This window comes from Myotis lucifugus, unplaced genomic scaffold (genome assembly GCF_000147115.1).
Source record: "Myotis lucifugus unplaced genomic scaffold, Myoluc2.0 scaffold_194, whole genome shotgun sequence".
Taxonomy (NCBI): Eukaryota; Metazoa; Chordata; class Mammalia; order Chiroptera; family Vespertilionidae; genus Myotis; species Myotis lucifugus.
Window position 1 is genome coordinate 1,994,323 of NW_005871242.1, and position 14,330 is coordinate 2,008,652.

The 14,330-nt window shown below is 37.1% G+C and overlaps 1 protein-coding gene across 3 annotated transcripts in view; it reads left to right on the top strand.

Annotated features, from left to right (window-relative positions):
* KAT6A (lysine acetyltransferase 6A) overlaps nt 1-14,330 on the top strand; it is a 123,887-nt gene that overhangs the window by 67,833 nt on the left and 41,724 nt on the right. For 2 of the 3 annotated variants that reach the window (XM_006097057.3, XM_023760851.1), the window contains 5 exons: nt 1,763-1,878; nt 2,950-3,031; nt 3,997-4,132; nt 5,692-6,008; nt 8,425-8,543. In XM_006097057.3, coding sequence (XP_006097119.1) covers nt 1,763-1,878; nt 2,950-3,031; nt 3,997-4,132; nt 5,692-6,008; nt 8,425-8,543 — 770 coding nt within the window. Of the gene's footprint in view, nt 1-1,762; nt 1,879-2,949; nt 3,032-3,994; nt 4,133-5,691; nt 6,009-8,424; nt 8,544-14,330 lie in introns of those variants that run through there. The other variant, XM_023760852.1, reaches the window with a different exon arrangement.

Genomic DNA, 14,330 nt, shown 5'->3' on the forward strand with positions numbered 1-14,330 from the left:
CTGAGGGTGGCATTGCAACCTCCCAATCCGCCCTGCTCTGTGCATGACGGGGCGGCGCCCCAACTCCCCAGTCGGCCCTGCTCTGAGCCTGACCAGGGGCTGCACCTAGGGATTGGGCGTGCCCTCTGCCACCTGGGAGCAGGCCTAAGCCAGCAGGTCGTTATCTCCTGAGGGGTCCCAGACTGCGAGAGGGCACAGGCCGGGCTGGGGGACCCCCCCCCCCCCCCGAGGGCACAAATTTTTGTGCACCGGGCCTCTAGTGCTATATAATAAAAGGCTAATATGAAAATCGACCGAACAGTAGAACAACTGGTCACTGTGACATGCACTGACCACCAGGGGGCAGACGCTCAACGCAGGAGCTGCCCCCTCGTAGTCAGTACGCTTCCACAGGGTGGTTGCCTCTCAGCCAGAAGCCAGGCTTATGGCTGGTGAGCACAGCAGCGGTGGCGGGAGCCTCTCCTGCCTCCATGGCAGCACTAAGTATGTCCGACTGACATTGGACATCCCCCAAGGGCTCCCAGACTGCGAGAGGGAGCAGGCTGGGCTGAGGGACCCCCGAGTGCATGAATTTTGTGCACCGGGCCTCTAGTAGTAGTAATAAAACCAAATTTTAGAGGAAAGGGGATAAACCTTTTTAGAGTTGAGGGCAAATTGACTACTCTAAGTTTTTGAGAATCAAACTGATACTAACTCTTGGAAGAGGAAACATGTTTTTCTGGTCATAGTGGAAATATTGCTTATGTTTTAATTTTAGCTTGAGTGCCTTAAATCATTCTATATAATTAAAGCCTAATATGCAAATCGACTGAATGGCAGAATGGCCGGTTGCTATGACACACACTGACCACCAGGGGGCAGATGCTCAATGCAGGAGCTGCCCCCAGCCCGCAGGTCCTAACCGGGAGGGAGGCAGGGGGTGGGGCCGGGTAGCAGGCAGCACCAGGCCAGCCAAGGCGGGTGCCAACGGGGGCCCCGATCGCCTCACAAAGGGAGGTAGCAGCGGCAGGGGGTGGGCCTGGCAAGCAGGTGGCGCCAGGCCAGCCAAGACAGGTGCCCCGCCGGTCACTCCACAGAGGGAGGCGACCAGTGGTGCAGAGGTGGGGCCTGTGAGTGGGCAGTGGCAGGCCAGCCAAGGTGGGTGCCAGCGGGGGGCCCCCTCCCGATTGCCCCGCCGGTTGCCCCACACATTGGCCCTGATCGCAGGCCTAGGGACCCTACCTGTGCACGAATTTTGTGCACCAGGCCTCTAGTGAGCAAATAATTCACTTTAAACTATGGGATTTTTTGTTAAACATTTTTTAATTTTAAGAGTAACATGTCATTGTTAAAAAAAATTGAGACCACAGAAGGGTATAAAGTGAAATGTAAAGTCCTTCTCCTTCAAAATGTTTATAGCATCATATCCTAGCATGTTATAATTATAAAGTTTATGCATATTCTTCCAGAAATGGCCTGGCCATGTTATGTATTCATATACATACAAGCATGTGTACACACATCATGCTTTATTGCAGGGTTAATAAAAATTTAGAGTTTGTTAAGTTTTTTATAATCAAATTTGTGGAGTGTATACTAAATTCTATTTAGCATTAATAAAATTGAATTGGAACATAAGTCCTAATGAAATGGGTATGGTAAGCTTCCAGGAGCATCCTTTTTTTTGATGCATGTTTTGATACTGACTTTTTCTACATTATTCCTTTAGTACAATTACAAAATGATTGATGATGGTTTCATTGTTGAATTTTCCTCTTATTAGGTCATCCATCCTGTTTAAAGTTTTCCCCCGAACTAACGGTTAGAGTGAAGGCCTTACGGTGGCAGTGCATCGAGTGTAAAACCTGCAGTTCTTGTCGAGATCAAGGCAAAAATGCAGTGAGTATTTTTAACTTCTAAAGTGAATATTTCATTTAGAAATAGTCTATTGTATATTCTATATATGATTGGTTATTTTTTAGTCACTTCATCCAGCAGAATTTAGAACAGTAGACTCTTTAAATTTACATATTATTAGTTTAGTATACTTGTGTATTGAGATTTGGATTAATTTTAGGTATTTTCTAAAGCACCTTAATTATAAATTTGCAGAGAGTCCAAACTATTTTATTTATTTTTAAATATTTTTTTTTTTATTGATTTCAGAGAGGAAGGGAGAGGGAGAGAGAGATAGAAACACCCGTGATGAGAGAGAGTCATTGACCAGCTGTCTCCTGCATGCCCTACACTGGGGATTGAGCCCACAACCCAGGCATATGCCCTGACTGGGAATTGAACCGTGACCTCCTGGTTTATAGGTCAATACTCAGTCACAGAGCCACATCACCTGGGCAAGAGACCAAGCTATTTTAAAATAATATTTTGAAATTGTTTGAGTAGTATGGGGCATTCATTTAGGACTAGTCAGTTAATATATTAATTACAAATTGTCCTTTTTTTATTAAAACTGACTAAAGTTAGCTTCTGATTCCTGGGTAAACTTGAAAGTAATGAAACTCATTATTATTTATTTTTAATTTAATTTAATTGATTCTATTGATTTCAGAGAAGAAGGGAGAGGGAGAGAGAGAGAGAAACATCAATGGTGACTCAGTGATCAGCTGCCTCCTGCATGCCCCTCTGCTGGTGATCAAGCCCACAACCCAGGCATGTGCCCTGACCTGGAATCTAACTGTGACCTCCTAATTCATAGGTCAACGCTCAACCACTGAGCCACATTGGCTGGGCGAAACTAGTTTTTATTAAAGATCAGATGAAGCAAAAACTCACATCTGTTTGCTAACTCAGACTGTCCATTTACTCAGTTAATACAAATTAAGGAAAATTTTACTATTGTAATAATTTCTCTCCTTTCTGAGATTGTTGAATCTTCCTAACTTTTATGAAGTCACGATCCTGATATGTTTCTGTTTTGTAAGATTAAGCAGAACTGACCTTTCTCTTTTTTAGGATAACATGCTCTTTTGTGATTCCTGTGACCGAGGTTTTCACATGGAGTGTTGTGACCCACCACTTACTCGGATGCCAAAAGGTGAGAAATTCTTTCTGAAATCAAACTGGCCATATAAAGGGTTATGTTAGTGAAAGCACTTTTTATCTGCCTTGTTAAAATGAAAGAGTAATTTGCATCTTTTTATTTGGGGATGTATAAGTAGGAAGAAAACGATCACCTTAATGGTGGGGGCAGTCTTTCTCTTTAGGCATCCTGATTCTTATGTGATGTGGATTTATTATTTTCCTCTCTTTTCAATATTTAAACATCCATAGAGGAAGTTATTCTTTTTCTGCTTTGTCTACCAACTTTAGCATTCATCAGTGATTCTTGCTTGCACCAATTTTACTGTGGTATTTGGTAATGATGATTTTTCTATTTTCATAATTAGAATTCTTCTGTAGAGGAGAGCTATCTCTTTCTCCCACATATTTTTTAATTCATTTATATCATTACAGACTCACTGTATTTATTTTATTCTATGGGTTATAACTCATTGCTCTGATTATTTCTTTTTTTTCTCAGTTTGACCCAGATATGACTATTGGGATCTCCTTCAAGTTGGTTCCTGTGTCCTTTTGATATGCTTTCATCACCTTTTGAGCACTTCTTGATTATCTGGCACCCCAAGATGTTCTAGGTTATCTGTATTTTCCCTGTGCCAGTCCTAGAATCAGCCATTACTTATGGAATCCTGGCTTCTTTTCTTGTAGAATGGTAATTAGAAATCAGTATCTGGGTGCTAGGTATAGAGCAGGGATTTTTAACTGAGGATCAGTGGACGTCAGCCATGTGTGGGCCTCAGATATTTGTAAATCTCTTCCAGTTGTTTGTAGAATTTTGTGTGTATATATTTTCATGTTTATTTTTCTGGGGGGCTTTCATTAAATTTTCAAATGAGAGTCCTTAATCTGAAAGAGGTTAAGAACTCCTGAAGAGTATCGGAACGCTTTCAATGTATTTATATCCATTGTGCTTTTATGTGGAATGTTCTTTCTTTATAGGCATGTGGATATGTCAAATATGTCGACCTAGGAAAAAAGGACGAAAACTTCTACAGAAGAAGGCGGCACAGATAAAACGGCGTTATGCTAATCCAATAGGACGTCCAAAAAACAGGTTAAAGAAACAAAACACGGTGTAAGTTGTACTTGTGGCAAGGTGAGGGGAGAAAAGGATAGGGTCTTCTCTGTCGATAGGGTCTTCTCTAGATTTTAGGATTCCCTTGTTTATGAAAAATTTTCATTGGTTATAATTGGCACTTTTATGTAATAATAATGGCTAACATTTATTGAGCCCTTAATAAATTGCCAAGGCACTTTCTAAGTGCTTTATGTGTGTTAAATAATTTAATTTTCCCAACAACCCAATGAAGTAGGGACTGTTGTACTCTTATTTTTCAAAGGTGGAAACTATAGTATAGAGAAATTAACTTGCACAAGTTTATAGTAAATGTTGAACTGGGATTAAAATTCAAGTAGTCTGGCACCAATGCCTGGCTCTTAGCTATTGCCTTATATAAAAAAATAAGAAAGAAAAAATGGTTACTGTTGCATTTCACAGATTTCTCTCCTGAAACTAGTCTCAATAGTTTATTTCTATTAGATGTACAGATCACTGGATAGCTTCTATTGAGGTCACAGCTAAGTGTCATTTTTATGTTCTGAGGTAAAATAATGCAAGTTTTTGCTCTATTAGCAGAAATCAGGATATAATTATCCTTTGTGGACTAGGAAACTGGGCTATGTCTGGAGGAGGTGGGGCAAGATTCCATAGCTAATTCAACCTGTTTTTTTGTTTTTTAAGTATTTCTAAGGTAATTCACTTTTGATGATATGTAAAATATCTTTAGGCCTGTAAATCTCTCTTTATTCTCAAACATTTTACCCACTTTTTCTACATTTAAGAGTCTCTTGACTGTGACACATTTGAAATGAATGGGCAACATCAGATTGAAATATACAGAACCAGCATTGTAGATCATATATTTTTTATTGATATATATATATATATATATATATATATATATAGAGAGATATATAGAGAGAGAGAGAGAGAGAGAGAGAGAGAAACATTGATTTGTTGTTCCACTTACTTACGCATTCATTGGTTCATTCTGGTATGTTCCCTGACCCGGCATTGATTCCCGCAACCTCAACATATCAGGATGAAGCTCTAACCAACTGAACTACTGGCCAGGGCCTGTAGTTCATATAATAAATCTTAAATCAAGCTTTAATTTCTTGTAAAGTGATCTTCTGATTCCTCACTTTCAGAGAGTAACCCATCCTTGTTTTTAAAGGTAAAAGTATAAATCTGAGTTGGTACAGAGATCATAGGACTTTATGCCTGAAAGGATCTGACTTGCTCTCTGGTCCAACTCTCATTAAACAGATGAAGACTGATGTTTAAAGAAAATGTGATTTGTCCAAGATGTACAGCTAGTAAGTGGCAGAATTAGGCCTTCTGACTCCTGGCTTAGGATTTGTTTCACTATAAAATAACTAGGCTTCTTGGAAATAGAGTTTTTTTAAATATTGCTTCTTATTTATATAATATTTATAATTTATGAAATATTTTAATAATACAGACTTTTTATAAAGCTGTAGGTTATTTACTAATTATATGTTATATAATAAGTAGAAACTTTATACAGATTTTTAAAAAATAGTTATCCTTTTCCCTTTTTGATTATTTAGATCAAAAGGTCCCTTCAGCAAAGTTCGAACTGGCCCTGGAAGGGGTCGGAAACGGAAAATCACTCTCTCCAGCCAATCAGCATCATCATCAGAAGAAGGGTATTTGGAGCGAATAGATGGCTTGGACTTCTGCAGAGATAGCAGTGTCTCTTTGAAATTCAACAAGAAAACCAAAGGGCTCATTGATGGCCTTACCAAATTCTTCACCCCTTCCCCTGATGGGCGGAAACCACGAGGGGAAGTGGTAGACTACTCTGAGCAATATAGAATCAGGAAAAAGGGCAACAGAAAATCAAGCTCTTCAGATTGGCCCACAGGTAAAAGGTTGTTCACTAAGAAACAAAAAGTATTCCAAAAGTGTGTTATTTGGAATAACACTAGCTCTCTGGAATACACTTATTTGATTAGTAAAAATTAGTTATGAAATATAAGAATGTATTAAAGATACATATTTAATGATAATGTGATAACTGTGGCAACAATTTAGAGGCTAGACATGAAGTTGCAGAAGGGACAAGTAGGAGCTATTAGACAAAAGATGGTGCTTTTTTGGTAGAACCACCAAGAATCTGCCTATAGAAATTTGGGCTATAATCTTGAATCAAGGGTAATTGTATGTTTCATAAATTACAAAATAAATCATGTGATGAGCATCATGATGCTTATTTACATTATTTCTGGAAGGAATTTGGAAAGAGTAAGGGTGAATAAAATGCTGTTGATTTAAGAAAGCATGAGGAAATGAATAAAATACATGGAAATATAAGGTCATTGATTTTTCTACTTCAAATATTGGCAAATATATTTGTAATTTTTCACTTAAAAGAGAGAAAGAGAGAACCATAGCTTCAGTCCATTTGCTTAATGTATCAGGCTAAGTTCTTTATTTCTCAAAGTATAAAACATCTGTGGAGAATATTTAATAGCGTAGCAGGTAATTCAAGTTAGAGGAGAACATTTTCATTAGCTCTTCAGATAACTAAAACTTAAACTAGCCTTGTTGCTTGAGTGCTGTGAGTTTAGAGAACCTAATGCTGCGAAGGAAGTAGAAACGGCTCTGAGGAAAGTAGCAGAATTGAGAATGGACTTTTTTGGATCACAAGCCTCTTTTATCTCATATACTGTAAGATAATTTCTTCACTTTGATTTCCTTCTTCTGGATGTCCCATTGGTGATTGTTTTCACTGCATCATTGTTTTCATTCTTGCTTATATAAATGGTTGATGGGTTCAGTGAAAAGAGAAAATTCTCATCATTGTAAGGTCCCCCTATTTAATGCTGTATCGATCAGGTTTTCACCAAAGTGGCAATCAACTAATTACTGTAAGCATTTAAATACTTTTTATGTCTTTATCAGCCATGTAGATTGTAGAAAAGCTCTAGTTTAAGCATGGTTAAGAAGACATGCAAGTCATTTAGTTTGGACTTAGATGGAAAAAATAAAGCGGATCTTAGTGAAAGGCATTTTTGTATTAACCATTTCACTATAGATGGATTATTAGAAGAATCTACTGGAATGTTATAGAAATAGAAATGTATTAGAGCAAATGTGTATAAAGTATATGGAGAACCAATATTGAGCTTTAGGCATTGGTGTGAGCTTTTGCTTTAATTGGCTCTGTCATTTTTTTTTATGAGTTTTAGAGTTTAAGGAACAACATTGCACCATCTGATAACAATGCTACTGGTTGCTGTACTAGTTTGTGCCTGCATCTGTCTGTGTCATGCACTAGGGGGCATTCATGTCACATAGCATCTTTATATATGTATGTGTTTTTCAATTTGGGAATATTGTGAACAGTGAGTCCTTGTCCTTTTTCTTATACTAAATGAATAACAGCCTATATGTGCAGTTGATATGAAAAGAACTACCTCCTAATTGGTCTTTTCAGCTACATTCATACAGAGAGGAAATGCTGATGGCACACTATCAGCAGTGTCATCTTCAAATGCAAAGGATAATGACCCATGTAATCCCTCAATACTCCTTCACTAATTTCTTTTCACTGCATCCTCATGCAGTGAAGATGCCTTCTTTAGCCGGTAATTATAATTTATCATACTTATCCAGATGATTATCTCTGTGATCCTCAGGTTTGTGGAGTTCTTACTTTAAAGGGAACCCAGAATGTGAAGGGAGTTGGTACTTCTTGACATCAGTTAAGGTAGCTATTTCAAAGGTTATCTTTTTGCTGAGATAAGAATGTATTGGCCTTATGGTGATCCTTCACTGAGAAGTTTGAAAGAGCAAATTTTCTCTGTTTTTCTTGTCAGGTGATGAAAATTATGTCTTGTTATAACATAAACTTCTTCCATACTACCAAGGAATGAAAAAATATTTGAATGTACAACTTATACTAAAAGTGTTGTATTCATACTATTTCAAAATAAATTTTATACTCCTTAGAACTTTTTCTTATTCTGCTTTTGTATGTATTAATAATACATTAAAATGTAATCTCTTTTAATGACGTTTACATTTAGTTATATAGTGTTTTTAAGAAGACAATTCAAGGATTTTATTATAGGCAGATATAATACATATGCTTTGTTATAATACCTTTTTTTGAGTCAGTTTAATGCTATCTCTTCTCTGTTACATAAAATAATAATAGAAATAATTATTATTGAGGTCTTCAAACTGAAATAAAGACTTCTGAAATTTATTTCTAGATAATGTATTAAACTAAGGGTAGTATATTAATAATGTGTGAACCCGTTCTTTATATGCAGACAATCAGGATGGCTGGGAAGGCAAACAAGAAAGTGAGGAACGGCTTTTTGGGAGCCAGGAAATCATGACTGAGAAAGATATGGAGTTATTTCGTGATATCCAAGAACAAGCACTGCAGGTAAGTTGGATATTCAGATTGGACAATCAAATAATTTGTTCATGGATGAGAAACAAAAGATTAATTATATTGTGGATAAAGCAGTAATAATAGCAATTTATTGATCCATCTGATCTAGGAATATTCTTCCATGTTTCTTCTCTGCAGAATTATTTTCCTTCTATAAGTTAGGACTTTGGTATTTATTGAAATTGTAGTGGGAAACCGCTGAAAGATTTTTAGCAAGGAAATAGTAGGATCAGATTTGCATTAAAAATAGTATTTTTCTTGGCCACCATATTAAATGGATTGGAATTGGATAAGATTGAAAGCAGAGAAACTAATTTTGAAGCTTTTTCAATAATCCAGATGAAAGAAGCTGACAGCTTAAACTAGAGAGGTGGCAGGGGAAATGGGAGTGAGGTAGATGGATTTAGAATATATTTTAGCGATGGAATCAGTGGAACTTGGTGATAGATTCTGTGTAATTTGAAGGAGCAAGAGGTCATCAAGGATGACTCTCAGGTTCTCTGACTTAATGTAATAAAGTGGGTTGAAGTGAATGGGAAAGTCACTACTGATTAGATTAGATGATGTTTTGAATAATGAAGCATTCATAAAGATAATGAACAGTCATTTTTGAGAGCCTACATATGACATAGTAGAAATTGCTTCAACCTTTGCTTCAAAAATTATGCAGGAAAATTCTATTATAGAGTATTAGATAGTTGCACAGTTGTACCATTAAGAGATAAATGAGCCCAGTTGGCATGGCTCAGTGGTTGAGCATAGACCTATGAACCAGGAGGTCACGGTTTGATTCCTGGTCAGGGCACATGCCCGGGTTGTGGGCTCTATGCCCAGTGAATAAAAAATATTTTTTAAAAAAGAGATAAGTGATAAAGGAGTTAATTTTGGAACCCATCCAGCTAACAACTCATCATTTATTGAGTGCCTGCTTTGTTTTACAAACTATGCTAGGTATAGGGACTATATGAGTAAGACATAGAATTTACAAATTAGTGGGAAACCCAGAAAAGCAAATCCAATATTTGTGCCTAGTGATTATATTGAGTAATTAAGTTTCATGTGGTATATTTCTAATTCAAGAGTTACTGAAATGCTTAGCAAGATTTTTATCAAAAAAGCCATTCATTAATTGGTTTTGATTTTTTTTTTTTTTTTTTTAAATTTCAGGAGAAATAGGGATACAGTTTGCCTGGCTCTATGTTCCATCATTAACTATATAAGGAACATTTCTATAAAAAAGAACCACCTCTGAAAAGAAACTAGAAGCATAAAAAATTACTAGTGTAGGCTTCTGTTCTGGAATTTTATTTCAACTATCATGTTATGAGCTTGGAGGAAATGGTTTTTCTGAAAAGGTCCATCACCAGAAAGAAGCGTTTGTATTCAGCTCATTCCATTGTAGCATAATAGCCTTCTTGAAATATATAGAATGATTTTTACATAAAATATTAACCAAATAGCACATTAAATTTCCATACTTAATTTTAACGATTTTAGTTTTGCAGGATTAGATTGTTACAGCATTTTTAAAATCTGGGGTATTAAAATAATTTTCTTTTTTGAAAAGAATAATAAAGAATTGAACAGTTATTAGAGACGAAGTAAGCTAGAATCAGTAATTCTCTCAAGCCCTAGCTGGTTTGGCTCAATGGATAGAGCGTTGGCCTGTGGACTGAAGGGTCCTGGGTTCAATTCTATCAAGGGCTTTTGTCCAGGTTGTGGGTTTGATCCCCAGTAGGGGACGTGCCGGAGGCAGCCAATCAATGATTCTCTCTCATCATTGATGTCTCTCTCTCTCTCTCTCTCTCTCTCTTTCTCTTCCTCTCTGAAATCAATAAAAATATGTTTAAAAATAATAATTTTCTCAACCCTCTGAAGTAAAGATTACTAGTATTATTCCCATTTTACATATGAGAAAACTGCAACTTTTAGTTGCATGACTTTTCTGGTATAGTTATAACTCAGGCCTGTGTGACTTCAAATGTTTTGCCTTTAATCACAATAACACCCTGCATTACTCTTTAAAAAAATGTTACCAGGCCCTACCCAGTTTGCTCAGTGATTAGAGCATTGGCTCTCAGACTTAAGGATCCTGTGTTTGATTCTGATCAAGGGCACATAACTCAGTTGCGGATTCAATCCCCAGTCAGGGAGCATGTGGGAGACAACCAATTGATGTGTCTCTTTCACATCTATGTTTCTCTGTTTCTCCTCTTCCCTTCCACTCTCTCTAAAAATCAATGGAAAGAATATCCTCGGGTGAAGATTAATTAAAAAAAGAGTTACTGGAGGCACCAGAATTATAAGGCATGTACTGAATTCAAGTAGGGAAAGGTACATAGAAGATAAACAGCAAACAGTGGCATCGAGTACCTATTTATGTAATTTGTTGCTGTATTAAATGATGCAGATTATTCCACATATTCACAGCAGATTAAGAATAAGTAAGAATTGGTGTGATCTTGCCAACTACCTACGCTAACAATCTGAAATGTTCCTAGAAGAAGCAGGCTCAAAGAATTATTAGGATTTAGGTAAATGGAGAGAAAGAGGGCTTAGTCCAGTGATGGCTAACCTATGACACGCGTGTCAGAGGTGACATGCGAACTCATTTTTTTGGTTGATTTTTCTTTGTTAAATGGCATTTAAATATATAAAATAAATATCAAAAATATAAGTCTTTGTTTTACTATGGTGGCAAATATCAAAAAATTTCTATATGTGACATGGCACCAGAGTTAAGTTAGGGTTTTTCAAAATGCTGACACGCCAAGCTCAAAAGGTTCGCCATCACTGGTAGGTGCAGTAAACATTAACTTTAGCTTTGAGGAATAAATAACTACTATAAATAGAAGAGATATTGCAATTATTGGTCCATCAGATTAATATTTGAGGGCCTACCTTGTGCAAGTCACACTGTGGAGATGTAGAAAGCATAATAGCTGCCCGTAAAAGTGTATAACACAGGCAGTCCTTACTTTGCATGGCACTGAGTTAATGGAAACATGCACATCAGAATTGTGTCCATGCTTTACACATTCCTTTGGTGATTGAGATTTTATCTCACTTCTGGTATGTGTCAGTTTCAGTTAACATGGCACCATGCGAAGCAAGGACCAGCTGTAGTTTAGTATGAGAGATAAAACAGAGTGGAGCACTTATTAGGAAATGGTAAGAAATATATTGAATTACTAGCATAGAACTGGATGTTGGCTAGTAAGAGGACATTAGTTTTGGCATGCCAGGAATTTAAGGTATCCCTATGACTACTTTTGTTGTTGTTGGAGTGATTTCTCCTTGATATTGATGAAATTAGGGATGGGGAGTGAGGGACTGTTTTAATGGTCTTAGGCATTTTCCCATTAATTATAAGACATATTAAAAGGCTGTTTAGATGTATTTTGAGGTCATTAATTTAACAATTTAACATAATTTTCTTGAGAATTTTAATAGGTAGTGGTTAAAGGCCTAAGTACTAGAAATAGACTTCAAATCCTATCTGTGCTAAGTGACCTTGGTTGAACAAATTACTTAATAGGTTTGTTGAAAGGATTAAATGAGTTGATATTTGCAAGATGGCATAGTGTGTCATTCGTATAGTGAGGGCTAGATAAATGTGAGCTTCTGTTAGCTATCTTAGGAGCAGGTACTAGAAATACATAGATGAATCGAAAATGTGTCTCTTCTACTTGTGGAGACAGTGATAAATAATTAAACCAATGTAATTAGTAATAGGTACTCTTTTACTATGTTCCTGGTATTATATTCAGCATTACATATCAATTTGTTGCTTGTAATACAACCTTGTATATTACTTGCTCCCATTTTGCAGATTGAAGTCTTAGAAGGATTATTTTACCTAGAGTTATATAGCTTTAGTTTTAGAATCAGTATTTGAACCCAGGGAGTCTGACCTCAGATCCTTAACTCTTAACTGCTAGTTTATGGTATAATGTTACCATAGAGCAGTGGTTCTCAACCTTCCTAATGCCGCGACCCTTTAATACAGTTCCTCATGTTGTGGTGACCCCCAACCATAAAATTATTTTCGTTGCTACTTCATAACTGTAATTTTGCTACTGTTATGAATCGTAATGTAAATATCTGATATGAAGGATGTATTTAGGCGACCCCTGTGAAAGGGTCGTTCAACCCCCAAAGGGGTCGCGACCCACAGGATGAGAACCGCTGCTATAGAGATTTGTATAGACTCAATGAGAATAAACAGGAAAGTATCTATCTAGGGATGTTAGCGGAGTCTTTGTAGAGGAGGTTATATTTGAGCAGGGTGTTGAAGGAATGAGTAACAATTTACTGTTGAATAAGAAGAGGAAGACATTTTAAATAGAACAGTTTGGGTATAGGAAAGCTTATTGAACTTTTGGAGTTGGTTGGATGTAGTTAATTTGGTGGACGTCAAGTAAGAGAAGAAGTTGAAAGGTAAGTATAGACCAGATCACAAAGATCTTATGGTACATGTTAAAGAGTTTGTGGTTTATTTTTTTAGTTACAGTAGCTTTTGAAAGTAGTCAAATAGCTTTTGAAGGGCTACTAAGAATTTTTGATTGTATACTCATCACTGGTGATACAGTGCGTAGTGGATTGAAAAATACTTGAACAAGGACATCCATGAGTCCAGTGATTACAGTAGTTAGAATGAGAAGTGACTAGGGTCTGAATGAAGGCACAGGAGGTGCAGTAGGCAGAGATTTTTGAGAAAGATTTAGGATAGCATGGAAAAGATATAGTGTTGGGTTGGGAGTTAGAGTTGAAGGAAAAGATGGAACCAAATAGGTCTCCCAGTGTTCTTCTATTTTGAGTACATGATGGTACTAAATGTGGTAGGAGCTTTTATGAATGGAAGAAGAGTCCATTTATCTTACATAAACTGGGTATTTGTGTAAAGTGTAAAATGGACAACTTTTATAGATTTGTATATGGAGGTAGGAGAGTTTGGGGTAGGAGCTTTGCCGGATTATCATCAACAGGTGATAGCAGTGAAGCTTCATGGTTAATAGTTAAAGTTATAGATAACATTCATTTAACAATAAATGTTACTGAGTACTGAGTTACCATGTGCCAGACACTGAAAATACAGGAGTGAACAGATTTTTAAAAAACATTCTTATTTTATGGAGCTTATAGTTTAGTTGGGGTGGGGATGGTAAATGGTATGCCAGTTATGGAGAAAAGTCAGAGGAGAGAGAGAGAAAATCCAGAGGGAAAGGATGGATTTGTGCAGTTTTAAATCATTGTTTTAGGGAATGTCTGACATTTAGTAGAACCCTGAAGGAGGTGAGGGAATGAGCCATGTGATATCAGAGGGAATAGCATTCCAGGCAGGGAGCAGGCATTCAAAGGCCCTGAATCCGGTTTTGTGCTTAGTATGGTCAAGGAAATACAAGTAGGCCAGTGTGGTTAGAACTGAGAAGAGGAATTAGGTAATGAACAGAAAGGTAATGGGAGGCCAGATTTTGTAGGGTCTTCTAGACCATTATAAAGACTATGGTTTTTATACTGACTGAGATAGGAACCCTTGGGGGATTTTGAGCAGAAGTGCGATATAACCTGAAACATGTTATAAAAGTACTAGAGGCCCAATGCACAAAATTTGTGCAAGGGGCTCGGCCCTCTCAGCCCCGTTGGCTTGCCTCAGCCCTCACAGCCCTGGCTTTGTCTGGAAGGTCGTCTGGAAGGTCGTTCAGCTGTCTGGTCTAATTAGCATATTATGCTTTTATTATATAGACTAGAGGCCCGGTGCACAAAAATTTGTGCACT